The 26,112-nt window shown below is 44.2% G+C and overlaps 1 protein-coding gene across 10 annotated transcripts in view; it reads left to right on the plus strand.

The window, feature by feature from the left end:
- The window catches only part of CFAP20DC (CFAP20 domain containing), a 269,546-nt gene that overhangs the window by 171,323 nt on the left and 72,111 nt on the right, over positions 1–26,112 (plus strand). For all 10 annotated transcript variants that reach the window (XM_083156078.1, XM_083156081.1, XM_083156084.1 and 7 more), the window contains 2 exons: positions 13,234–13,605; positions 22,592–22,795. In XM_083156078.1, coding sequence (XP_083012204.1) covers positions 13,234–13,605; positions 22,592–22,795 — 576 coding nt within the window. The remainder of the gene's footprint in view (positions 1–13,233; positions 13,606–22,591; positions 22,796–26,112) is intronic.

Here is a 26,112-nt window from a genome sequence, read left to right on the forward strand (position 1 = left end):
GCAGGCAGGCACTGGCGTTGGAAGGGAGGACCTCTGGCAACAGATCTGCCATCCTTCATCACAGTGCTAGACACAGGCTACTCCGCTGCTGCAAACAAGGGGATCTATGTATCTCCATCTTCATTGATGACGAGAGTAGTTGGGCTAGCCAATGCCATGCCTGGTCCCAGCATCAGAGAGGGCAGAGACACCGCACCGGCACTGACACTGACAGCTGATTCTAGTCTAGTGTTGCTGGTAGGCAGTAACTGGGTGCAAAGGCCCCAAAACAGATGCACCCCCCTGCACCTATTACACATACATCTATGTGGTAATGTTCTAATGCCAGCACGGTCAAAATACATTGCATGGCCACCATGTTAGTATGTTGTGTCAGACTTTCTCTAATTCTGAAACTGAAACATCCTTTATTGTTTGTGGAAGGTTGGGTGCTGTTTACACAACAGGTGCCTCCACCGCTTGCAGCAATAAAATGGTGACTTTCTAAACACACACATCATGGGTGACCACCAGTATGCAGCAGCAACCTGCCCATCCCAGTTCCATTACACCATTGGTTCAGCGCTGTACCTGGTGAATAGATCTATCTGTAAGCAGACAGATCTCTATGTATGCACAACTCAGCCTAGCCGGCACATCTGCCTACACACTATGTCGCACTCTCACGGCGCTTAGCCTACATGCCGATGCCCAATTGATGGCGATGTATTCAGCTGCAGGTGGTGAAGCTCTCAGGGTGGCATCTGAGTCTAGCAACCACCTTAGAAACCAATGGGAGCTACATTGGAGATATCTGGTGTGGTCCATCCTTGTTACCTTATGTGGGTATCCTCCTAAAATGGCTGTTTTCTGAGGATATCTCTGCCCCTTAAACTGAGTATATGGCTTATGTAGTTTCTTACAATAATAATGTATAGGTTCATATCATTAGACCATGGTGTCATCTTGCTGCGCTTAGATTCCTCTGTCTTGTCCACATTCCTTAAGCACAGCACAGTAACCGAGAGCGAAGGAGAGAGAGGGAGAGAGAGCGAAGGAGAGAGAGGGGGAGAGAGCCTCTTGGCAGGCCTGCCAGCTTTCTGTCTCGTACTCACACAATGGAATATTTCCACGTCGATTAACAATGTCCACCTTCACACTAATGACACATTACAGTTCTCAGACGCTATTAAATTATGTAGAGAGAATTGATGGGGTCACAAGGAACATCATCATTAAAACATAGTATTTATATTCCCCAGCGGCTCAGGTATCCATGTCAGTTAATAGAAATGAGTATTAAACCCGACACTGTGAATTGGAGATTTGTGAAGCAGATGAGCAGTTTTGTGCGGGGTATTTATATATATATACTGTTGCAGTTTTGTTTTATTTACTTGTATATGCAAATACGCCGCTACTGTTTATGTCATACAAATTGTGTTTTGTGATGGAGCAATCAAGAGAAGTGCAAAGTTCCAGCAAATGCAATCTACTAGATTCACCTTTGAGTCGCCTTCCTAAGGAAGTATCTTCCGATGCTCAAACACTGCTTGGTTGCTCCATCAAAACTACTACCAGTCACCATGGTAGGTACAGGTTCGCTGTCATAGTATGGCCTCCAGTGTGAGTGACTGTGTCTCTGAATTTGCAACCACAATAGCAAAACATTTGCGACTGTCCCATAACACACCCATAAGAAAGATCATCCCCATTCACCTGCTTAGCCACCTCCCAGGAGACAGTTCACAATAAATTTAGACATTGCACGGACTGTGTGTCTCAGTCACAACTGCAGCTGTGAGTGCACGGACTGTGGATCTATGCAAAGTGCAACTTAGATGCAGAAGAAAAAGATCACTCAACCAGGTACGTCATTGCCAATGGATATATGGTTGATAAGTCAATGGGCGTAATTCAGACCTCATCAAACGGGGAGTATGTCTCAAGGGAAGGTATGGAGGTGAGGTCTTAGAAGTTCCACAGCCGCCACCTGCATTAAGTACAACAAGGATCCTCATAGACATCCTTGATTTTCGGCGAGTATCACACTCGCAGAGGCTTTCGCATGGGCAGGGGAGGGAAGGGAGCGAGCAAGGGAATGGCCAGCATTTTATGGGCTTCCCCATGAAAAACGCTGGCCATTCCCCTGGGTATTCAGGCGGGTTGATGTCTGCTTGGGGTGGGTGGCTGATGTCAAATCAAATTAGAGCCTGCCCCTTTTTCGGCGCTCTTTGGCATGAATAAAAGTCAGTTTACACCATGTCGACCGAATGCATTTCAACATTTTTCATGTGTTGATCTACTGCCTGTTGTTAGGAACCATTAGTATGATTCAGGTCTGTTTTGTGTTCTGTTCTGTTTGTGTCAAATCTTCTGGAGGCTTGATTATTCACTAGCCTGATGGATAATGAGCTCATTATTCCTGCTGGCAGCTTGGCTGGAGATGTCACAGGTGTGCTAATCACCTGAGTCCTTCTTAAGGCATTCTCCCCAGCAATGCAGAGCTGGTGATAGCTTCCTATTTCCTGCTTTGCAATTTCCTGGTCTGGATCGTTTTGTCCTGCTGCAGTCCAGTCATCCCGTGCCTTATGCAGGATTCTTCCTGGGAGGTGCTGCTGCTACCTTTCCTGCGTGAGCCTGCTGACTCTCAAGCATCTGGGAACCACTACCTTCCATCTTATGCCCGGTGTCGTGAGTAGTCTTAGGCTACGGTTAGGTTGCACTGTGGTACATGTCAGTTGCCCAAGAGGAGGTTGGGCATTATTCCTCCAGTTTATTTATGTGGGGTTGTTCCCCTTTAAGTTGTGCTAGGAACCACTTGTCTGTGTGCGACGAGGTGGTGTTTGGTTGCGACAGGGTCGCTTGACTGTTGTTTTGGTTGCGACTGAGTTGCAGTATTTTCATTATTATTTTCCATACTTGTGTCACTTCAGGGACTTGTACTTCTGCATTATCCTCTTTAGTCGTGGTTATTAGTTTAGACAGATTGTCCTCTTGGACCTACTGTATCCCTGGCGGTCGTCGTAGGCTTGTCACCACCTAACACCTGGCTGCACCGGAGCTTGGGCGGGCCTAACTTGCCCTTTCAGCCATGGCGGCTACAGGCGAAGCCTAGCACCCCGCACTCCACGACCACCTGTCAGGGAGGGCCAATAGAGTGAGGATAGAGGCATCACCAACATACAGTCTGGGAGACGTTCAGTTACTCCCCGGATCATAACACCTGTCGACTAATAGTGGTCGCCATGATGACCGTCGACTCAGACACTGTCGACCCAAAGACTGTATACCTCACGGACCCAGTTCTCCTGACACTTAAACGCCCATTAACTGCCTGGAGCATAGGTTCTACATTTCCAGCATTTGACATCAAACACAGGACACACTCTACTGCTACTGCCTTCCCATTGGGGTATATAATCCCACTTTGCTCTCCCCACTGTGTTGACATTTTCTGACACAAATGTATAAAATTCAAATAATACAGTGTCCAAATGATCCTACAAATGTAATCACACTCACCTTTCCTGCGCCAATCACCGCACACCACTCCCTTGTCGATTGGCATAATCCCATTGACATTCGCATCTGTCTAATTCACTCTAATAGAAACGCATTGAGTGGCAACACCACAGAGTGGTCATTCTGGGCCACGGGTGTGATTTTTTTTGCGCCAGGCAAGCACGCGCAGCCAGATCACTGCAACGATGAGTGTGGCTACTGTACATCTGTATTTAATAGAATATTTTGGAAGCTGATCTATAAAGTATCAGAAAACAAACACACACACACTTTATAACGGAGAACAATGAGCTTTCTGGTCGCCGGGGTGCTTTATTGAATAAATATTAAGCCTTGGGTCCAAGCTAGAACACGAAGATAAACTACCAGCTGTGGTTTTAATGTAAATGTTGTTTCATTTATGTTTCATAATGTTTATCCTTCCAGGTATAATAACCATGCCTCAACTTCAGTTTGACATATATGTAAAGTTCACGGTGACGTATACATTAATGTTTAATGACAATATTATGCATGTTCCTTGTATGATGTTTGCAAGCTTTACCTCTAAGGCACCAGGGTCCCATCTGCTGGAAGAAGGCGGCTGACTTGCTGACAACAAATGGACTAATTATGTTGGCTGCGGACCTTATGCTTGAATCCATGACATTTCAGCCAAGGGCTAGCTGCTGGTTCATGCTTTGCTATGTCAAAACCAGTTTATTATTTCCGAAAACGATAGTGGCACAAGCTAAACGGTTCAGCTTTGCTTGGCCGAGCCGAGGGTGGCGTCTTAGCCGTGTTTACATGAGCAAACATTGGCTGTGATTGGGAATCCTCTAGAAATTATCTGTTGGTATTTAGGATAAATTAATCCAAGCTGAAAGTCCTCGAATGTTGGTCGCGGCTCTGTCAGTCGGTGCACGGCTTAAGGCCACTGTTTATTTCAGTATAACTTTTTCAAACTTTGACTCTTTTTCACTATAACCAGGGCCCGGCCTATAAACCTACAGTATATCGAAAGAAGATTTTAATGTAAATGACCTCTCCCATAATCACACCACTCTGATTGTAAGACGTACAGATGGAGCAGATCTCATTATAGCTGCTCGTGGCCATTCGCCGCTGCTCGCCATCCGCCAGAAGGGGGCACACGTGCACGAGACTCTCGCGCAGACAGATCCAGCTGCCGCCCTCCGCCGCCTCCCCGCTGCTCCACCGTAGCCCTCTAACCATAACTGCCGCATAACCATAACAATACTTGTTGCCCAACCCTAATTCCATATGTTGACATTGTTATTGGTGACATTCACAATGTCGACATTTTGAACATATTGACATAGTATTTCTTGACATTGCAAACATGTTGACATCCTTTTAGATTTACATGTGAGAGGGGCGGGTCCAAACGGAAATCTAATTTGCAGTGTAAAAATAAAGCTGCCCAGTAATTATGGACAATATGCAAAAGCAGCCACTATTTACCCTGCATGCAAGAAAAATAATGATATTTGCACGCCTTTCTTGTCAGCATGGTTTTGTTTCAGGTACACACGGACTGATTCTGATTTGGAAGTAAAGCAAAGAAAAAGTAACTTATTATATTTAGAAAAACAAAACAGGTTGCAATGCAAGGGTAGAAAATACATTTATACTTTTTCTGTGCAGGGTATATACTGTCTGCTTTTGTATGTAGCCCACAAATTTTAGACCGCTTAAAATTGACACTGCAATTTAGATTAGTTTACAATCGGTAAAGATCAACTGTAATTCACCAAAATGCTTCAGACTCTTGCTGGAGAATCTGGAGGTACACTGGAGTTTTCTTGCCTACTGTATGTGGTGGAGCCAGTGGCTTAACTACTTAATGTGCTCCCAACCCCCCCCCCCCCCCCCCCCCGCGGCACATTGTTCGCCGACACCTCCTCTAGCATCCTCAAAAATTGTCTGCAGTATGGGGGCAGCCATTTTCTAAGTGTCACTTTTCATTATAGCAGCAGGAGCCGGTGCCGGGAGAGACGGGACCGTGACCGCAGACAAATGCGGCAGGCCAGGTACCGGCAGACAGCAGCGGGTAACTATAGCCCCGCAGACCCCCCGGCGAACACACTTTCTCTGCGCCTCCCCGCTACTGCAGGGGCTGCGGAGCTATAGTTACGCCACTAGGTGGAGCTGTCCTAAAATCTATAACCTGCAGTAATATGATATCCCATGCTGCTAGTGCCCTCAACTAACTCCAATAATCCTAAATATGTACTTTTCCCCTAAGCACTGCCACAAAAGGCTCAGGCACATAAATACGGCTACGTGGCCCTAATATTCCCTTGGTTATGATGGCACAGACACATATTGGATAGAGCATATTCTAAGCATTTGGAAAACTTCTTTAAATCCTTTGACAAAGTCTGGGTACTCTCCTACTCCCATGATCAGACATCACTTACGTTACAACATACACTTTTGCTAACTGTAAGCTCACCCTACAACCTTCCTGATTGTCCTGATTCTGACTGTTGGAACGTTCCCGACAGTCAGAATCATGTACAATCCGTTCAACTGCCGGTATTGAATGTTCTGACTTTCGGAAGCATGCCAACAGTCGGAATACACATAGGCGGGTATTCTGGTCGTTCTGGCTGCAAATTTCCACGCAGATTTGACTTTTTAGAAAGTAGAATCAGACAGACTTCAATGCGGTTGGAAATATCGATACACATTGAATTCCCCAAGTAAGACTTACAAAGGAGTTACATCTTAACAATTAAGTTTTTTTTGTTTAAAAAAAATAAAAGGTCTTTTATTGGTGTATTCTCAGATATGGATGACATCATAGTGATTGGGAGAATTGTGGCAGTTGCTCTAACCCACATCTCATTGGGGTGAATGTTACCAATTGGATCCTCATGCCAAATTTATACTCCCAGGCTGCCCCAGTAGAACAAAGATGGGTTGTCATAATCCCTAATAAGCCCCAAAGGGTTTTTATGTCTCTCTATATCCAATGCAGATTTGCCTACGCTATTTCTTTAACAATCTGCAGACAGGTGCACATACCAGAACTTAAATCACTAGATATTCATAATTGGTAATGTTTGAGAGACTTATTACGTACTTAATAGTGCCTGAAAATCTCCATTTGGCCTACATAATGCGTGATGTGGGCAGTGGGTTGGGAGGTGAGAAAGTATAATTGATAGGATTTGATTTTCATGCTGAACAGGAGCCTATAAAAACATCATTAGTCTCTGAACACCGTGTTGCCCCTGCTGCCGTCTTAAGCAAGATGAATAATGTGATTGAAGGGCTCGTTGCAGAAGAGGTGCTGCAGATCACGTCCCCTGGCTACCTAGTGACCGCCATTATTCAGGGTGAACATAAATGTGCTTATCAACATTTCATTTTCATCATGAATACAAGGACTGACAGTATAGAGATGTAATGATTGCACTTATATACACCACAGCGCTGGTGGGGTCTAAACAGTAGGAGCAGAAGATGGACATGGTGTAACCTTTAGCAAAACTGAGCCTGTATTTAAAGGGAATCAACTCATTAAAAATGAACTCCATACATGTTTGAACTTGTGACCGATATAATCATGTTATATAAATATAAATTGACTATGATGTGTGTCTCTAAAGCAAACAAAAATTAACAGTCGTCATGTTTTACTAACTCTGGGGCCAATTCAGATGTGGATGGCGTTGCTATCGCTTGGAAGCAGCAGTGATTGCGCTGTGTTGTAATGCAGCAGGAGGCGTCTATTATAAGAAGACTCCTCCTTCGGCCGTAGTGATCTGAGCGGAGTCCTGCAGCACCATCAGGCGGATTACAGCACCCATGGAGTTGCACAAGATGACGGTTGCAGATGCTTGAAAGAGGCCATGAAATCTCCATCCAATAATGGAGATCTTGACTTCTTCCCTCCCCCTAAATGGCGTCTGACTGTCAATCACTGACAGTCGGATGCAGGACTACTTCCGATGTTGCAAGACCCGTTGTGAAGAACCGGTTCTAGGCATGCCAAATAACCAATAATTGATACTTTGTTAGGAAAGCAGCAACTCCATCCATATCTGAATCACCCCCTGTGTATTTAAGGCACATATGGTCTATTCATACTCTTTCCTCCATATTTGCCTTTGCATGGTTATGTATCAGAGGATCGGCTGGTTTGGTATTGTAGCTAGTGAGAGTACTGTATGTTCTTCTCATAGTATTGAGCCTTCTTGAAGCTGACGTTTATAATAGAGCTGCCATTCAGAGAGAGCTTGCATTCAAGGTCAGTGAGCAGCAATGCATGACCTAGTGTAATAGCGACACACCAAGGGAAGTGAAAGGAAATAACACCGTGTTATGATTGATCTTGTAGAGGGTGTGCAGATAAGTGTCTTTATAGCCATCTCCAATGCTCTACTTGTTTGATAGGTGACTGGAGGATAGACAGATGCTCTCGAAGAGGTAATGAATCTCAAAGTAGAAACAGATTGACGGAACATACAAGCTTCTTAATAAAACAAATGACGGGACAGAGATGTTTTATTAAGAAGCTTATATGGTCCATCAGTCCCTATCTGCGAAGAGAATGTGCCCTCTACAAGAGCATCTGTCTTCCCGATGTTCACCGATCATGAAGTTAGTGGAGCAAAGTTGGATGATAAGAAGCCCGTACAAGCATGATCTCCATTCTACAAGTGGGTGGAAATATGGTTGCCAGGTATCCGGACCTTAGATAGACTCTAGGTAGACAGTCATTAGGTTGACACCATATGGTAGCAATGCATTAGGTCAAGTTACAAAAAGGTCAAGAGCTGAAGGTCGACAGTGCTTAAGGAGGACCAGTTCAAATTATAAATAGTGTACCGAGGTTTTTTTTTTTACGTTTCACATTTTCTTTAGTTACTACTAACTTGGACAATGATTTAGAATAGTAATCTGTGGTGAACGAAGCCGTGTGAGCCACCTTGCCCATATCGCGGCGAGTAAAGCCAATTATACAAGATTTGACCCCAAAAAATGGGAAAACCTTGTGTCAACCTTTTGTTCCTGTCGACTTAATGCATGTTGACCTAAATATTGTAGCTCATCTATACCACACCTGATTGGTTAGAGGAATCGTGTGGTTTCCCATGATGCAGGGCAGCCATCTTGGGGGAACCAGATTATTACTCTGTATTGTAGACTTGGCTTCTATAAATATTAGAATTCACTGGCAGCAGGTGCAGATTTTTCTGTATGAATATGGATATTACAGTACAATATTACAGTAGGGTGACTCCTAATATTTTCTGAAAAATATTCTCATGGCTGTTGCAGAGTTGTCAGCGAAATGGCTAAAAAGAAGGCAGAACTTCTAAAGGCAATGAGAGCATTGACCTGTCAGCAAAGATGACTTGGGGCGGTAGTCGTAATGCACAGTGAAGGGGAGGGTAACCAAAGAACACTGGGACAGCCGGAACTTTACACTGTGCAGATCGGGGATGGACATTTGGCTCTAGAACAGCCTTGGTAATCCTGAGAAGAGCAAAAGAGGTGTGATCACGTTTCACGTGGGCCTGTAGGAGTCACGGTGGCCTGGCCTCACAGCTCGCCCCTATCTCTCTGTAGGCCAGGTGGCCAAGCCAAGTGCCAGGAGATGGAGGTGTTTGGCCAGCACCTGTCTTCCTGTGAAGCCAGTAATTTTTCCCTGCACAGATACAGAAGCCCCATTTCTATTGCTGCTTTACTGCTCCGAGCTGCGTCCTAGGGCTCAGTATCCGATCATCTGCAGCACCATGGGCTTGTGTTAGCCGGCCATTGCAGAAGCTATCAAGATGCCAGGCAATCCCCATCCGATATCCTGGAAAGAAATTATAATTTTGGGGTTTAAAACAAGAATAAATTTGCCCCTGACGCTTTGATCTTGGTCAGCAAATTGGAGTGCTTCCTTGGAAAAACAGGTGCATTTGTGACATGACATCACAGCAAAGCTTTTGCTCTGCACTTTAGTAAATGACCCTTATTGTCCAATAAAAACTGCAGTTCCGTACAAAAAGCTGTATTAGATTTCCATGGACTGTGATAGTTTATCACTCATGCATTTTCCTTTATTATAGCAGAAACACAGATCTCTATGTCTGTTATTCCATCGAGACTCAAACATTTTGAACATGACCCATTTTTTTCGGTTCTCCAGAATGGCCAATTGCACGCTACTCTGTATGCATGGCGTATCGCTCAGTGTCTCTTCTTATTCTGTATATATGAACACTTGTACAATACCGCATCTCTTGACTTGCATTCTAAAGCAATTTTGTATTCTTATACAGATTGTATTGTTTGAAGCAAGTTATTTAGAAGTCGATACAATTATTTTATGAACTTGAATAGTGACTGGCATATGAAAGAGTTCTGTACTCAGCTTTTATGCCGTGAGGACACTTTATGCCACATGCGCAGACTGTGCACTGTCCCTGGAATTGATTTCTCGGTTTTTATTTGGCATGGTAATAATGACTTACATATTATATATAGCAGGGGTGGGGAACCTTTTGAGGTCCGAGGGCCATTTGCATTGAGGCATAATGCCTCGGGGGCAATTTAAAAAAAAAAAACGTACAAATCATCCTGCGGCAGCCATCCCACACTTCGGCGGCTGCCGCAGGTTACGAGTCGCCGGTCTATGTGGTCCGGCGGCTGTGCAGGGAGTCTCATACAGGGGAAATCGTCTGTACTTGACTCGCTGTACAGCTGTCGGGCGCGTGGGCGGGCCACAAAGACCGGCTGTGGGGGTGGTATACAGCCCGCGGGCCGGAGGTTCCCCACCGCATATATATATATATATATATATATATATATATATATAGGGATGGCCATCGACCATCGATGATTTGAAATCATCGATAGTTTATGGCTGATGTTGAATTCTTTTGCCATCAATGTTGGAGAACCAGATGGTTTCACTGCATCGATGGCAAAGGAGAACCGATGTTTCCTGGACGCGGAGCATAGAAGTGCCCCCCCAACACCTGGAAGTCCCGACCTGAGTTCTGATTGGCCCACGGGCCAGTCAGTCAAAGATAATGGATGGCCATCGATAACTGAAACTATTGATGGTTATCCATCAGATAGTTTACAACTATTGATGACTGGTTGCAGAATTGCCATATGAAATTAATGATTTCACTGATGGAGATGTATCATCTACTAACCAATCAGCTTCTGTCATTTTGCAGGCTGTTTGAAAAATAACAGGAAGCGGATTGATTGGTAGTTTATCTCTGTTTTATCTCTCTCCGAGGTTTCATACAAGTGCGGCCATTAACTAAATTTATGCAAATAAGTGCAGTGGGGATTTTAATTATGGAGGTGGTAATAGGGGTGCACATTTAAATGTTCAACTGCACATTTGAAATGAATGTGAAAAGAGTAAAGCATAGGATATACAGTTAAGTATACAGCTGTAAAGCTTATTGTCCAATTGCTGTCCAATTCGGTCATTTTCATGGTTTATCGTACACATGGACTCTGACTGGGTATGGTAAAGTGTGCCGAGCGCAGTGGTAAGGAAGTGAGGCACCCTGCAAGGGAACACGCTACACTAATTGGGAGTCCACATGTTTCCATGTCGACATTTTACTTGTTTAACTAATGCATGACTAACTCATGTGTAACTTTTATCTATGTCTAACAAATGCCTGTCTAACTCTTGTCAATGTCTAACTAATGCATATCTAAATGTTATCGATGTCCAATGCCTGTCTAACTCTTGTCAATGACTAACTAATGCATATCTAACTTTCATCAATGTCTAATGCCTGTCTAACTCTCGTCAATGTCTAACTAATACATGTCTAACATTTGTAAATGCTAACTAATACATGTCTAACTTTTGTCAATGTCTAAATCATGCATGTCTAACTTTGTTAATGTCTAACTAATGCATATGTAGCCTTTGTCAATGTCTAACTAATGCATGTCTTACTTTTGTCAATGTCAAACTAATGCATGTCTTACTTTTGTCAATGTCTAACTAATACTGTCTAACTTTTGGTGTCTACTTACTGACTGTCTAAGTAGACATTGTCTGTGAGCTATACCACACCCCTCACTACTGTAAAGATTTATTTAGAACAGTACATCTCATTGGTTGGCACAAAATTCTCAACCACCATACTTATCACTAGCTTGTGCATGGTAGCAGATTGGGCTTTACCGCACCACTCATTGTCAATATCTGATCTCCAGTGTCGCAGCTGTAGGGCAGTGGACCCAGCTACTCTGACTGGGAACCTTTACTGCTGCCCGGCACGAGGAATCCTCAGCAAATACCCCACAAGAAGGACAATATAGACTATCATTTATGGCCAGGTGTAGGTGAAGCTTAAAGGGGAGCTGGTAAAACCAATAACAGAATTATTCAACCAGTCACTAGCTACTGGAGTAATCCCAGAGGACTGGAAAACAGCAAATGTAGTCCCACTGCACAAAAGTGGAAGCAAGGAAGAGGTTAGCTACTATCGACCAGTGAGCCTTACATCAGTAGTAGGGAAATTGATGGAAACACTCTTAAAACAAAGAGTTGTAGAATATCTCAAAACCAGCAATTTACAGGATCCAAAACAGCATGGGTTTACTGGGGGAAGATCATGTCAAACAAATCTTATTGACTTTTTTGACTGGGTGACTAAAGTAATAGATCAAGGTGGGGCTGTAGATGTAGCTTATCTAGACTTTAGTAAAGCTTTTGACACTGTCCCACATCGCAGACTGTTAAATAAACTTGAAAGCTTGGGATTGGATTCTAAGATAGTTGAATGGATAAGAGCGTGGTTGCAGGACAGAAAACAGAGAGTTGCAGTACACGGAGTACAGTCAAAGGAGGGAAAGGTTACAAGTGGAGTACCCCAGGGATCTGTACTTGGACCGGTGCTTTTTAATATCTTTATTGGTGATATTGCAAATGGAATTAAGGGTAAAATGTGCCTTTTTGCAGATGACACAAAGGTATGCAACAGGGTAGACACACCAGAAGGGGTATAACAAATGATTGAGGATCTAGGTAGATTAGAAAAATGGTCAAGAGAATGGCAACTACAGTTTAATGCCAAAAAATGCAAAATCATGCACTTGGGTCTCAGAAATCCAAAGACTAAATATAGTATAAATGGCACTATAATGGAAACTACTGAGGAAGAGAGGGATCTAGGTGTCACTAAAATGGTACATGGCCTACATCACAAAACGTACCAGGAAAGACTAAAAGATCTTAATATGTATACTTTAGAGCAGAGAAGGGAAAGGGGGGACATGATAGAAACTTTCAAATATATCAAGGGCTTTAACAAGGTACAGGTGGGAGACATTCTTCACAGGAAGAGGAGCAACAGAACACGAGGACATGCACTGAAACTAGAGGGAGAAGGATTCAGGGGAAATGTGAGGTAGAATTACTTCACAGAAAGAGTAGTAGATAAGTGGAATAGCCTCCCATCAGAGGTGGTAGACGCATATACAGTAGTACAATTTAAACATGCTTGGGATAAGCATATTGATATCCTTACAAAAAAATAAGGATCAAATATGGTTTGAGGTAACAGGTTTAAAAAAAATGGGCAGACTAGATGGGCCAAGTGGTTCTTATCTGCCATCAAATTCTATGTTTTTATGAGGTGTGTGTGGTTTATGGGTGTAAGCAGAAATCATTTTTAATTGTAAATTATTTGGAAAAGAAAAAGAAAGCACATAATAACAATGTGTTTTCATTTTCAGGAGACCCAGTTCTTCCAGTGGACGTCCAGCCCTCGGTCAGACCACAGTCCAGCCCAGTCATCAGAATTTCCTCATTCCGTAATCATTACCAAGAGTTCAGAAAACTCATCAAACTTGCCATCTCTTTTAAAGGCTTCCATTGCAAATACCCATTCTACAGATACAAAGACAGGAGACTTCAGCAGTCAGAGGAGCCTGATGCCAACCCGTAGTTTGTCCCCAAGTGGAAGCCGGAGTGAAGTCTCTACGGGAAATTCAGTCATTTCAAAAATTCAACAATTTATATCAGATAACAAGCTAAGAACTTCAATGAGCAAGAAATCCCTGAAGGAAATCCCGAAGGATGATAGCAAAATGACAGATGAAGCATCGGTAAGTGAATGCAAACTTCCTTTCATGCCTGATCTTCTCAGAATAAGCTTATAAAGCAGAATATAAGGTTATTTAAATGAAACGGATCATTAGAATATAATGTAATGTGAACACATTTTCTTTTCTTTTTTCTTATTGTATGTTTGTATGTTTTATATACTATTAACCTGACGAAAGTGTCACAAGAAATCAGTGGCATAATGCCATAAACATTGCGTTTCTCTAGGCACGCCCACCGTTTTTGTGGGTACGCCCATAAAAACACTGGGTGCCCATCCCCAAACGGTATCCAGACCGTGTATAGATACCATGGTTGACCACTAGAGGTCAACGGCATCTAGTTAGAAACCTATACTTGGTTGTCTGCATTTAGATAGACAGTGACGGGATATCGACGAAAGGTAAGTATCAACGGGAACCTGGTCAATAGTAGCAAGATTGACACAGGTTTTTCGTCTTTTTTTGATGCAATCCACTTGGTTCCTACTCTACTATCCAAGTGGACATAGAGTAGGAATAAAATAGTGTGCCGAGCGTAGTGAGGCACCGTTCCTGAAGCACACTGTGTGCCATGCGAGGGGACACTGTGCACATACACAGTAGCCACAGGTGTCTCGCTGACATTCGGAACCAAAATAAACATGTAGACTTTGCTACTGTCAACTAGGTTCCCATAGATTACCTTCCGACGATCTCCCATCTAAATACGGATGACCAAGTATAGGCATCTAACGAGATGCTGACGACTAGACCGTCGACCCTGTATACCATAACCCCTAGGAACACCCCCTGCTTCTCAATCAGGAAGTGAGCACCCCGGCAAATGAATTATTGGCCACAGGCACTCCCTGCAGGAAAGGTTGTATACATACAAAATCCAATTATGCTTGGAATGCTTGTTTTATACAGACGTTATTGGTTAACTATTATTCTCTTTTTAAGATTCCCTCTTTTTAATTTTAGTATTTGTTGAATTATGTTATTATTCTGATAGAGTGATAAATAATACATGGATACAGTAACCAACAATGTATAGCAAAAGTTCAAATACAGTAGTAAGTGTGCAATCTTTCTATAATACCACATAGCTGTGTTACTATTTCATTTTTGAAGCTATATCCCCTAGAATCCAGCATTTGTGTTTCTTATTTCCTGGCACAGTGTGCTTACAGTACAGGTTTCCCACAGGAGTAAGGCAGGAGACAATGGATAGAATGCCAAATAATAAGAGACCTACTTCCAATTTATTGATTCACTAAGGTTTATATTTGCCCACTGTGAGAGGGAATTGATTCGGGAAGGTTTATATCCTCCCAACATGAGCTTCGGTCAGTTTTGCGCTGGCTTTGTTTATCCTCCCTACAGAGGGGAAAAAATAAAAGTTGAAAAGGTTAGAGAAGGTTTACAAGTATAAAAAGAAAGCGATGAAGAATGAAGCTGAATTTGTAAGTGGCACTTCCTATTGATTACAATAGAATACAGCGGATTTCTTACTTGTTACCAGACTATAAAGTTCCGGACAACCACCATGAAATTAAAAATAAAATATAATAGTAGTCTAGAGCCTTTCTGCAATTGACAGAAGTTTAAAACATTATTTGTGATCCAAACTGGGTATTGCAAAATCCCTATGGTCAAGATGCCGGCGTTCAATATACCGATGCAGGCAGCCCAATGGCCTTCAGAAGAACAGCGCAGGAGTATTGCAATGCTGGTGCCGGAATTGGTGAGCATGTAAGACCACCGATCGGTAAGTATGCGGCCAGGGATGGACGCAGGAAGGACCCACGCAACTCACTGGTGTTTGGAGATGATATTATCTCCAAGCGCCAACAGAGGGAAGACTTCCCCTGCTCTGATGTGGCTTGCAACCCATGTTCAGTTACCATTTTTTCAATTCTGGGATTTGGGATTCAAAAATGCTCAAACCCAAGATTCCTGGGATTGGCATCCCTAATTTACCCCCCCCCCCCCCTGTAATTGTCCCCCTGCATATAATGGTGGCTCTAGCCATGGGCAGGGCCACCTTGGGAATGTGTGGGGTTTCCAGACCTGAGCGCACGACTGTGAATTCACAGGCGTACGGATCGTAGTGCACATGCGCGAGGCCATCCTGCAATAAAATCCTGGTACTGCTTCTATCGCAGCCACCGAATGAGTCCTGGGCTACGCACAGACTGCACACAGTGAGGAATCATTACATGGTGAGGGGGCCTGGCCAGCAGTGTGAGGGGAAGTCATGTGATGTTAGCTCCGGCCACTATCAGTCTGTTCCTATCGCAGCCACCGAGTAAGACTGTACACAGTGGGGAAATCACTTGGGGCGGGATGTATTAAAATACATCGCCGCCCCCCCGCCAAGATGCTGCCGCATATGTACTAACATATGCGGCTGGCATCGCGGTGCGGTGACGGAGGCCCCCTGCGATACCTGTACACTGGTGTGCGGGGGTATCCGTCACCTCCCTGCCGCCACGCTCTCCCCTCATGCCGGGGACAGCTATGCATGCTGTCCCCGACACTTCCTCCTCCCCCCTGCAGCCGGAAGGATGTCCGGCTGCTTCACTAGGGGGAGGCAGGGCTTACCTTCCGGGGTCCAGGAGGACCCTTCAGGAAGGTAAGCCAGAAGGGGGGTCGGCGAGGCGGCGGGTTTGCGTCGGCGGGCGGCAAAAAGAAGCCCATAGGCTTCTAAAGGGTATCGCCACCCAAAGGTGGCGATACCCTTCACTGCAGTATACATAGGAAAATGCGGTAAAACCGGGGTTTTACCGCATTTTCCATTTGATACATCTCGCCCTTGGTGAGCTGCTTGGGAATGGATTTGCATCTATTTGCTAATCCAGCTAATTTTTGCAAGCCGTGCTAAGCAATTCCTAGGCTTGAATTTCACTCTGGCAGGGCAGTGTATACCTGATCTCAGAGCTCTGTAATTTAGCAGAGCAGCGATCAGGTCTGAATAACCCCCATGGTTCTGTAGATGGAAGTGCAGATATAAGTGCTACATAATAAATCCCAGCATGTTGGTGACATTTCCTCTATGAAAAGCTGATGCTATTAAATTTGTGCCAGGAACGAAAACATTTATTATTAAAACTCCATGTAAGAGTGATTTGTTCATGCTTTTAAAATGATGAATAGCTAATGTAAAAAAAAAAAAAAAAAAAGAAAATATCTACAGTATTCTCCATTCCCAATGTCCTTTGAAACTTGTGTACTCTTTTGCCATATGGATCAATATTCCTTTTTCAAGCTGTATTTGTGGTGTCGGGTAAGCAGAACATTACTGATATTGAAGAATAAGCAAGATGACAAGGTCCACAATCTCCTCCAGAAGGTCAGTTATCCATGGCTGCACAAAGGTCAGGCTGCTGGCATACTTCTAGTACAGGGTGAGGTAGGGGTTTCCACTAGCAAAGGGGTTGATAAGTGCCCTAGGTAGGAACGGAGAAACACTTGGTTGGATGCTGACTGGCCGGCTGCCTGTGCCCCGGGGAAACTTGGGGGTGCCTGAACATGCACTGGTGATCCCCATGTCACCATGCACAAGTATGGCACTTGCACTGTGCACTTTCCCTTTAGGTTAGTGCTTCATGTCCTTACCCTGGGCCTTTTGGCTGGGGTAGGACAATTTTTCACACCGCCACCCCAGCCTTCTGGCTGGGGTCTTTATTATTTATTTTTTCCCCTCTCTCATGGTCGTCACTTTTCATGTTTTCTGTTTTTCTGTAGTATGTCACCTTTTTTGGGCTGTGTGTATGACCCTTATGGGCCATTCACTCCCCAACGTACCAAAGCTCTCATCCTTTTAGGGAGAGCTGCGGTCCCCTGAGGGCGACCCAAGCCGCAAGGTGGAGGGAAGCCTACTGAGGGTCTCTCCAAACTTCGGTGCGGAGGACCCACTGCCCTAACCCTTCCGGGGGTTGAGGGAAGAGGGTCACTCTAAGCTTCAGTGAAGAGGACCTACCGATCCCTATTTTCCCCTCTGCGGCCTTATGGTTGAGAGGGGTTTGGGGATTAACAGGGCCCTTCTCCTTTGGAAGAGGGTCCATAAGTACGTACGGCCCCCTATGCACAATTTAGGTCACTACACTGGGTGTTGGGAGCACACCTCGGATTCCCTGAGTTTCTTCAAACTCAGGGGTTGATACAAAGTAGAACCTGCTTGTGAATACTCTCCAACTGTACCGTTTTGGCCAGTACAGTAAGTATGGCCTGTAATGGACAAATAGGGGTTTGTACCAGGTTGCAGGGACTCCAGCTGTCCATTGAAAGTATAGGCAAGGGGATTACGGGACTACACCCATTTTACCCATGACCACGCCCCCTTTCTGAATTTGTACTGATTTGGAGGGTATGCTGCTGGTGTATAGTCAAAGGTATACTGATATATGATGGGCGGTGAAGAATGGGGTGTAAGTAGGCATTCCCCTGAAAGCGCAGTTCAGGAGCGGGAAAGGTCCTTTCCCCCAGTTTGGATCCAGACGCAGTTATACCACTTCCTAGGGCACAAGACCCAGGGGTAACACAGTTGTCTCCTCACCCACCTGCATTTGGCTTTCAGGATGCCCCAGACAGCTTCAAGCATGCACCCAGTAGCCTGTAGATCTGTCTATAGCGTCATATGGATGACTAAGCAGTGACATCCTTCCTGGTGCCTTTGCCCCTCCTCCTCAGTGTGACATCATTCATAATGAGATGTTTGGGGGAGCATGAGAGCGCAGTGCCAAAAGTCACCCTGCTCCAGCACTTCATCTTATGTGGGTAAATACTGTATTCTATATTCCTGAGCTCACTGCTTTGTATCTGCAACCAGGGACTGTCCAGGAGAAGCCCTTGTACTACAAAAGACTTGTGTAATACTAATGTGATCTCAAAGCACCTTCTGTATGGATATAGGGGTCGATTCGGGATCGTTGTGATCTGAATTCGGCCCCAACCCTGATGGTCGGGGTTTGCACATGCGCAGTGAATGGCTTTGGCCAGTTACACAGTCATCGGTGCCGTTCACTGCAGGGAGGGAGGGCTGGGGGCATATAGGGGGCAGCAACAGGGGAACACCCAGTGTTTTATAGGCGGACGGCTGACGATCACATGATGTCACTATAGATTGACTTTTACTACCAAAGGGGAGAGAAATCATTCGATGGTCAGCGACCATCGAATGATTTCTCCCCCCTACAGCCGGATGCAAGGGGAGTTGGCGCCTGGGGGCTGGCATACGGCCAGGTAGTGCACAGGGTTTATGGGCTCGCTAGGCAGCTAATGTACGCTGCCTAACGAGCCAACCTGAATCGGGACCATAATTTACAAGGGTTAACAAATACACTCTGAATTCCTCTATTATCAGTATAACAATCGGGGGCTTATTTCTATAGGAGTTAATCCCATAGGAGACAAGAGGGTAGATGAATGAAACAGTGATAAGGGAGGAGAAGTTATAAAGTGCCTGGTACTTTCTCACCAACAAATCAGCTCCTGACTGTTAAGGTACAGGCTGGGTTTAAAAAGGAACAGTCAGGAGCTGATTGGCCAGTGGTAAAGAACCAGGCACTTCATCACTTCTCCCTTATCACTGTTTCATACATCTACCCCAAGAGGAGAGATATTGCACTTTACATTAACTACCTGCAACTCTCTCTGTATATCTAAGGAAACTGAACCTCTAGAAACACGGCCCCAGAACTTCTGATGGGCCCGGGCAGCTGCTACTCTCTGGAATTTTCCTGAATTAGGTTATTCATTTGATTTGTAAATACTATTTATCCAACTGAACATGTTACATAACGCGTAATGATTTCTGGCATTCGCTGCAGATCTTCCTTTTGCAGTTAAACAAAAAGTGATTCATTTTCCTCCAGACATATCCACCCTGCTTATTCCTAATCTTTTTTTTATTCCAAGAGCCTGTCTATTGAGTTATTTTTAGTCCATAATAGAACTGCATAAATCTTCCTAAAACAGCCAAAGTAACAATGTAAGAAATGTGTGAAAAATTGAGCTCTTGAAACATTAAAGCTGTATAAAAAGCTCAGATAGAAAATAATGACATACGGATGATCTTTCTTCGTTCCAAGTAGGATCTAAAGTTTAACAACTTGCCTGGATTCGAAGAGCCGTCTTCAATGTCTTAGAGAGAGATGTCGGTGTACAACCCGGATCATTTTCATTTTTAGCATGTTGTACTTTGCTGGGAATCAGAGGGGATCTCACATGCCGGATAATGAACACAAAGTTTGTCTGTTTTTCTAAGCTTAGGATTTAACTGTTTGGGGGCCTGCAGTTTTAGCGCAGCGATGTGCTGGGAATTGATACAGCCCCCAGGAGTTATTTCATGCACATGGATGCAGGACTGCATATTGCTTTAAGTTCGCTAGGATCGTATCACTCATTCTTTCATTTCTGCTGTTACTATATACTATTAAACGATAAAGTATTTATGTCCCCAAGCTGCATTGGACATAAACTGCCTGATCGGAAAGTGGTAAAAAAAAATCTCTGTTTTGTGGAGGAGATGCTCGCAAAGCCATTTACACAAGGAGCTCAATTCATTTCTTGTAACGGTATTGTTTTATTAACATATTTTTACATTAAAATGTGTGAGCTCCACTGTACAGCACAGCAGAATTTGTCTGCGCTATAGAAATAACTGGTAATAAATAAAGTTGCATACAATCCCCTTGAACAATCCAGCAGCTTCCTGGGCGGCAGGATTGCAAATTATTTATATTATGCGGTCCTTTTGTATACAGTGTATCCTATAAAATCCCAGGGAGGCCTGCGAGGATCCAATACATCTATAGTGCAGGCCTTGCTATTTCTGGCTCCGATCCGATGTGCATGGGACCGCGCATTGGATTGTAATTGCAAGTCAAACGCATGCGATTTGACACTCTTCATCTGATTTATCAGACCGATCTTTCAGAACCGAATGAAAAGTGGCAAAATCACACCATTGTATTTGATCTCACTGATAAATGGTCGGGTGTCAATGTGGCACCTGGGTATTCACCTGGGGCATTGTTAGAGAGGGCAGGTTGGAAGGTGGGTGGTTATAGGGACTACTCAAGCAGAGCTTGTTGGAGAGGCCCAAGTCTATTACTGAGAGGGTCACATGTACAAATGGGCCCCTTTGGACTTTAAAAATATTAGATTTCAGAAAATAAAAAAACTTGATGTACTCAGACAGCAACTGGCACTTTTTTGTAATGGTTTTTTTCCCCCATGAATTCATTCACAGTATATGGAAAATGCAGTTCTCAGCAAAGTGCTCTAATGGTTCTGTATACAGTACTCATGGAATACACAGTGCTTCCTGCATTCCACAGTAGCCAGAATGTGTTATATAGTTCATTTTATCATGCAATGTGAGTTCCTCATTCATGCTGAGCAATGTACCTACTGAGTAACAGAGGTGGTGAGTGGGCGCGCCCTTAGCATTTCATAAAGCAGGTAAATGTACCCTGGTGATGAAATCCGTACCCACACATTTCTCCTGCATCTGTCCAGCTGCCATAAATAGCATTAATGCCTCAAATGAGCCGCAGTTGTGCGTCAGAGTAATGTTGTGCATCAGAGTAAACAGGATTTCTCAGCAATATAAAACTTAAGACGAGCCGAACTATACTGCAAGCTCCTTCTCGCAGGTGAAAGATAACTGAGCTCTTACATGTGGTATGAGAGAGATCTGATAATTGGATATTCAGTAATCACAGATGTGATAATCTCATAGCTAATGTGTGATTACTTCTTGATTAGAGATGAGGAATTTACCCCCAATCTTCCTAAACTAGGCTCATTTTCCGAGGAGAACACACCTTTCCTGTACATGGCACCATTTCTGGCCTCTGAAATTTTAGGACTTGTCCCAAAACTGTTCTTCTGCCTACACATTACATGATTATGGTTTACAAAGCTACAGTATATGCCAGAAGTGTGAGGGGTGTGACTGCTACTTGGTTTCTATAAATGTTCAACAACATACAGTATGTATCCATAAACTATTTGCATCGGACATCAGTGAAGACATATTACAGTGTACTTTAATATAAGAGCACCTACATGGTTCTAAGTCAGTGCCAGAATTTGTGGGTTGGGGGCCCAGGTGCAAAAATATAATTTGGGCCCCCCTCCTCCACCTCAATCCAAGTTCACAATATGCAACATGGCAGTGGTTGACAGGGAGAGGCAGAGGGTAACAGGAAGAGGCAGTGGGAGGCAGAGTGTGACATGGAAAACCAGAGGCGGACAGGGGAAGCAGTGGGCTCATTAGTCCTCAGGAGCCCTGGTGCACTGTGTCTGCTGCACCAATGGTACAGTAGTTCTGCCATTAATCTAAGTATATAAAGATTGATAAATTACAGTTTTAGACAAATCAGTATTGAGTCTTGGAACACCTTTGGCAGTGGTGAAAGTAGAATTTTTTCCTTAGTGGTACTGATAGCCAAAAATGGGCATGCTCACGTGTCATGAGGAAGCGTGGTCAGATGACACTAGAGCAGGGTTGCCTACCCTCCCGGAATGGCCAGGAGGGTCCCGGAAATCGGGTCCCCCTCCCGGCCCCCCAGAAAGGGTGGCAATCCTCCCGCATATCCCCCCCCCAGCTCCTGCGATGTGTCCCTCGGCGGGGGGGTCCACGGGTAAAATGCTGCGGTCACGGCATTTTAGCCCTGCCCCCCCCCCGCCATGCAATGCCTGAAATATCGGCATTGCACGGCGGGGGGCGGGGCTGAAATGATTCCACGCCCCCGAACCTCCTCTTTTTCACTCCGGAATAAGGCAACGCCCCCCAGCCTAACAGAGCTGGCTGCCCACTCCCGGAGCTCAAAAGTCGGCAGGTATGCACTAGAGGAGTGGCTACATAACAACAGGGGCATGGTCACATTATCTTGATCTTTGTGTTGTACATGTTACAATACTACTGTTGACTTTAAAAACATGTCGGTGCTTGACATACAGACAGGGCTGAAACTTTGTACTTCCTTGTTAGGGTTATGACTGGAGGAATTACCAAGTGAACCGACTGAGTGCCTCAGAAATGCAGATGCTGGCCAGTATGAAGAGGCAGCAGAATGAGGAACTGGAAGATGAGGGAACATCTCATGGGTTGAGCCAGTCTCAGATTGACCACTGTAATGTTAGCATGAGTACAAGCAGCGACGATACGACGACCTGGACTTCCTGTCTGCCACCAGTAAGTGTGACTCTTTCTTTGTTATATCTATAAAGTCATCAATTGACCAAAATTCTGTTTTTTAAATCATTTTGTCCATTCCCAGTTTTTTGAGAGCTCCAACTTGATATACATTAGTAATCTTTATATTATAAATATTATATTGTATTACCTCCATGCTGTAGTTAAAATAAATGTTCCTCCTACTGTATATCAGTGTTTTATAACGGGGTAGAAAGATGCAGGGGAAGCCTGGGGTGGCATGTGGGAGGATTGACCACCCTTCCAGCCACCCTCCCCCCTCCCAGGCCCCTGGAAGGGTGGTCAATCCTCCCACATGCCACCCCAGGCCTCCCCCTCATCTTCCTACCTCATCGTTAAAATCCTGTGAATCCCAGGATTTTTTTGCATCTTCCTACCCCGTCTGTAAAATCTCATTAATCGCAGGATTTGTTTGCAATGGCAGCAGGGCTTGATGATGTAGGGCTCCCTCCCAGCCCCCCTAATGGCAGCTAAAAGTCTCCTCTCCAGGCTTGTCCTGGAGAGGAGACATTAAATGTCGGCAAGTAGGGTAATAATTACTCGGTCTATGAGATCACCTAATGCTCACCGAAATCAGAAAGTTTGAGTTTTATAATTGTCATAGGGCAGTAGGAGGAAAAACTGTAATTCCAAGGGCTAAATTTAGTAAAGCCTCTAAAATGAAAAGTGGTGGTCAGGTGCATTTCAAGAAAGGAGGCCCGTGTGCAGCCTCTTCCGCCCCGGCCCCTTCTGCCGGCAGCCGCCACGCAGCACTATAGAGTCTGAGCACTAGAGGACTCAGACTCTAATGTATAGGTGCAGATCTATATTGTGTTCATCGATTTCCACAGTGCTTCTGTCATCATCACAGGACTCTGTTGGGGTAAGCATGTGTGTTGTGGACCCCACTTAGGGCGGTGTCCAATCCTGGGCCGCTATTTCCCCCGGCGGAAATAGCGGTGACCCACTATTTAATGCTGCCATTGCTCACAGCTGTTTTCAATAAAACAGATCCCACTTTGAAACACGTTGGATCTGTTTTGTCAGAAACGGCCGCGTATTGCTGAATTTACGGACATTTTTCAACAATCTGCAGCCGTTTTCATGGATTTGCGGACTTTTCCGACACTCGACCGTCGGTACATTGAATACCGACTGTTGAGTTCCTGTTGGAAGGAACGAAAAACATCCCAGATTCCAACTGTTGGGACGTCCTGATAGTCGGAATCTGGGATTAAATACCCCCCCTTAGACTACACCCATTATGAAAGCACCACTGGTGGTGTTTCCCATAGCAACCATTTAAGTTCTGTCTATCAATATAGAGCAGATATCTACAATATGATTGGTTGTTTGTTGTTTTTGCCAACATTACTACATTTTTTCATTTTTAAAAGCTTTTATTAAATGTACCTTCAAGTCAGATAAATAAGCATAAAACATTCAGCGACATCCATGTTAACATTCATTACACTGTACCTCTCAATACATCTCTAAAGTGTACTGAATGTCTGTTAACCAACTGGTACTACAAAGGGGATGCAAGGTACTCCTGGTATTTTCTATTTGCCATTTAATGCTGACCCTAGCCTCACACGTAATCCCACCTGATCTCTCTGCATTAATGTACTCTAAATGAAGGACAAGTCATTTCCGAATAATCTAATTGTTTACTTTTTAAATGTCCAAAAATCTCTCAAAGCCGCTTTTATGTCCTGAGGAACTGTGCGAAAACAGCAATCAATATGCCACACACAGGTTACTGCAAATGAGTTTTAAAATATGCACTTAGTGTGTGGGTGCAGAAGCGCTTTTATCCTCTGTGTCGTGCCAGGTGAATCATTGTTTGTTTAAAAGCCGCTGCACAAATAAAGACCCACATGTGAATGACATCGGTTTGTTTGTGTAATGCCTAATTTGCTTTACACAAATTTTCATATTCCTCTAAAACGCTGCTTTCACATCATTCTGAAAATAAAATAGCAGCAGTCGCATCAATAGTGCTCATTTGCCAGAATTTATATAAATGGACGGGATAGGGTCATTAGGTCAACAAGCATTGGGTCGACACCATTAGGTCGACATGCTGCAAGGTCGACATGGGTATAGGTCTACATGGGTGTAGGTCGACAGGTCATTAGATCGACACAAGCATTAGGTCGACATGGGCGAGGTCGACAGTCAAAAGGTCAACCTGGGGTTTTTCGCTTTTTTTTTTTTAGTCGACATGTGCTGACAGGCGGTATTTAATGCCCTACCATCCACTAGGGTCTTGATGGCTAACCTTGACACTCCAGCTGTTGTTGAACTACACATCCCAGCATGCTCTGCTTCAACAGCTGAGTGTCAAGGTTAGCCATCAAGGCACTAGGGCATGAGGGGAGAATAAAATAGTGTGCCCGAAGCATGGCTTGTGCAGCGAGCCATGCGTGTACTTTATCCTGTGTCCATGTTGAATGTGTCGGGTAAAAAAACAGTGAAAAACACCATGTTCGACCTTTTGACTGTAGACCTTGCCCTTGTCGACCTAATGCTTGTGTCAACCTAGACTCATGTTGACCTACACCCATGTCAACCTAGACCCATGATGACCTTGCAGCATGTCGACCTAATGGTGTTGACCCAATGCTTGTTGACCATCATCTTGTAGACCCAATGACCCATACCCAATGTTTCTAGTGTCCAAATTGTCACATACAGAGGGATATTTATAGACATGGCTTGGTCCAGTATATTGCCACATGTTCTGTGAGTATTGTCTATATAAGTTAAATGCATTAACTACAGTAGCCATTCCAATCCTAAACCATGTGTCCGGATATCCCAAATGCTGAGCAGGCCAATCCTTGGTGCACAAATGACATGCAGTATTTTCCTTCACACCGTCATGTCAGTTTAATGGTTTTGTTGTGGTTATTTTGTATGTCATAAGGTCATGGGAAAACGCAGAGGGGGGTTCTGGTTGCTCAGAAACCCCCCTCCTCTTGACAAGGGGTGTGGTATAGGGTCCCTTGACAAATGCCTTAAATTATGACAACAATAGCACTGGTATATAATATGATTACTAGTGCTGCCACCACATCATGCAGTGTAAGGGAAAGAGCGGAGCTGCTGCACATGCCCAGTGCACCGGCTTCTTATTTATTTATTTTTTAGCAGTTTCTTATATAGCGCAGCATATTCCGTTGCACTTTACAAAAGGAGACAGTGATACAACAAACAGGGTATTTACAGACAGTTAAAAGGTAGGAGGGCCCTGCTCACAAGCTTACAATCTATAGGGAAATAGGCATTGATACATAAGGATAGATACTGTA

Source organism: Crinia signifera, chromosome 8, assembly GCF_055691185.1.
Source record: "Crinia signifera chromosome 8, ASM5569118v1, whole genome shotgun sequence".
NCBI lineage: Eukaryota > Metazoa > Chordata > Amphibia > Anura > Myobatrachidae > Crinia > Crinia signifera.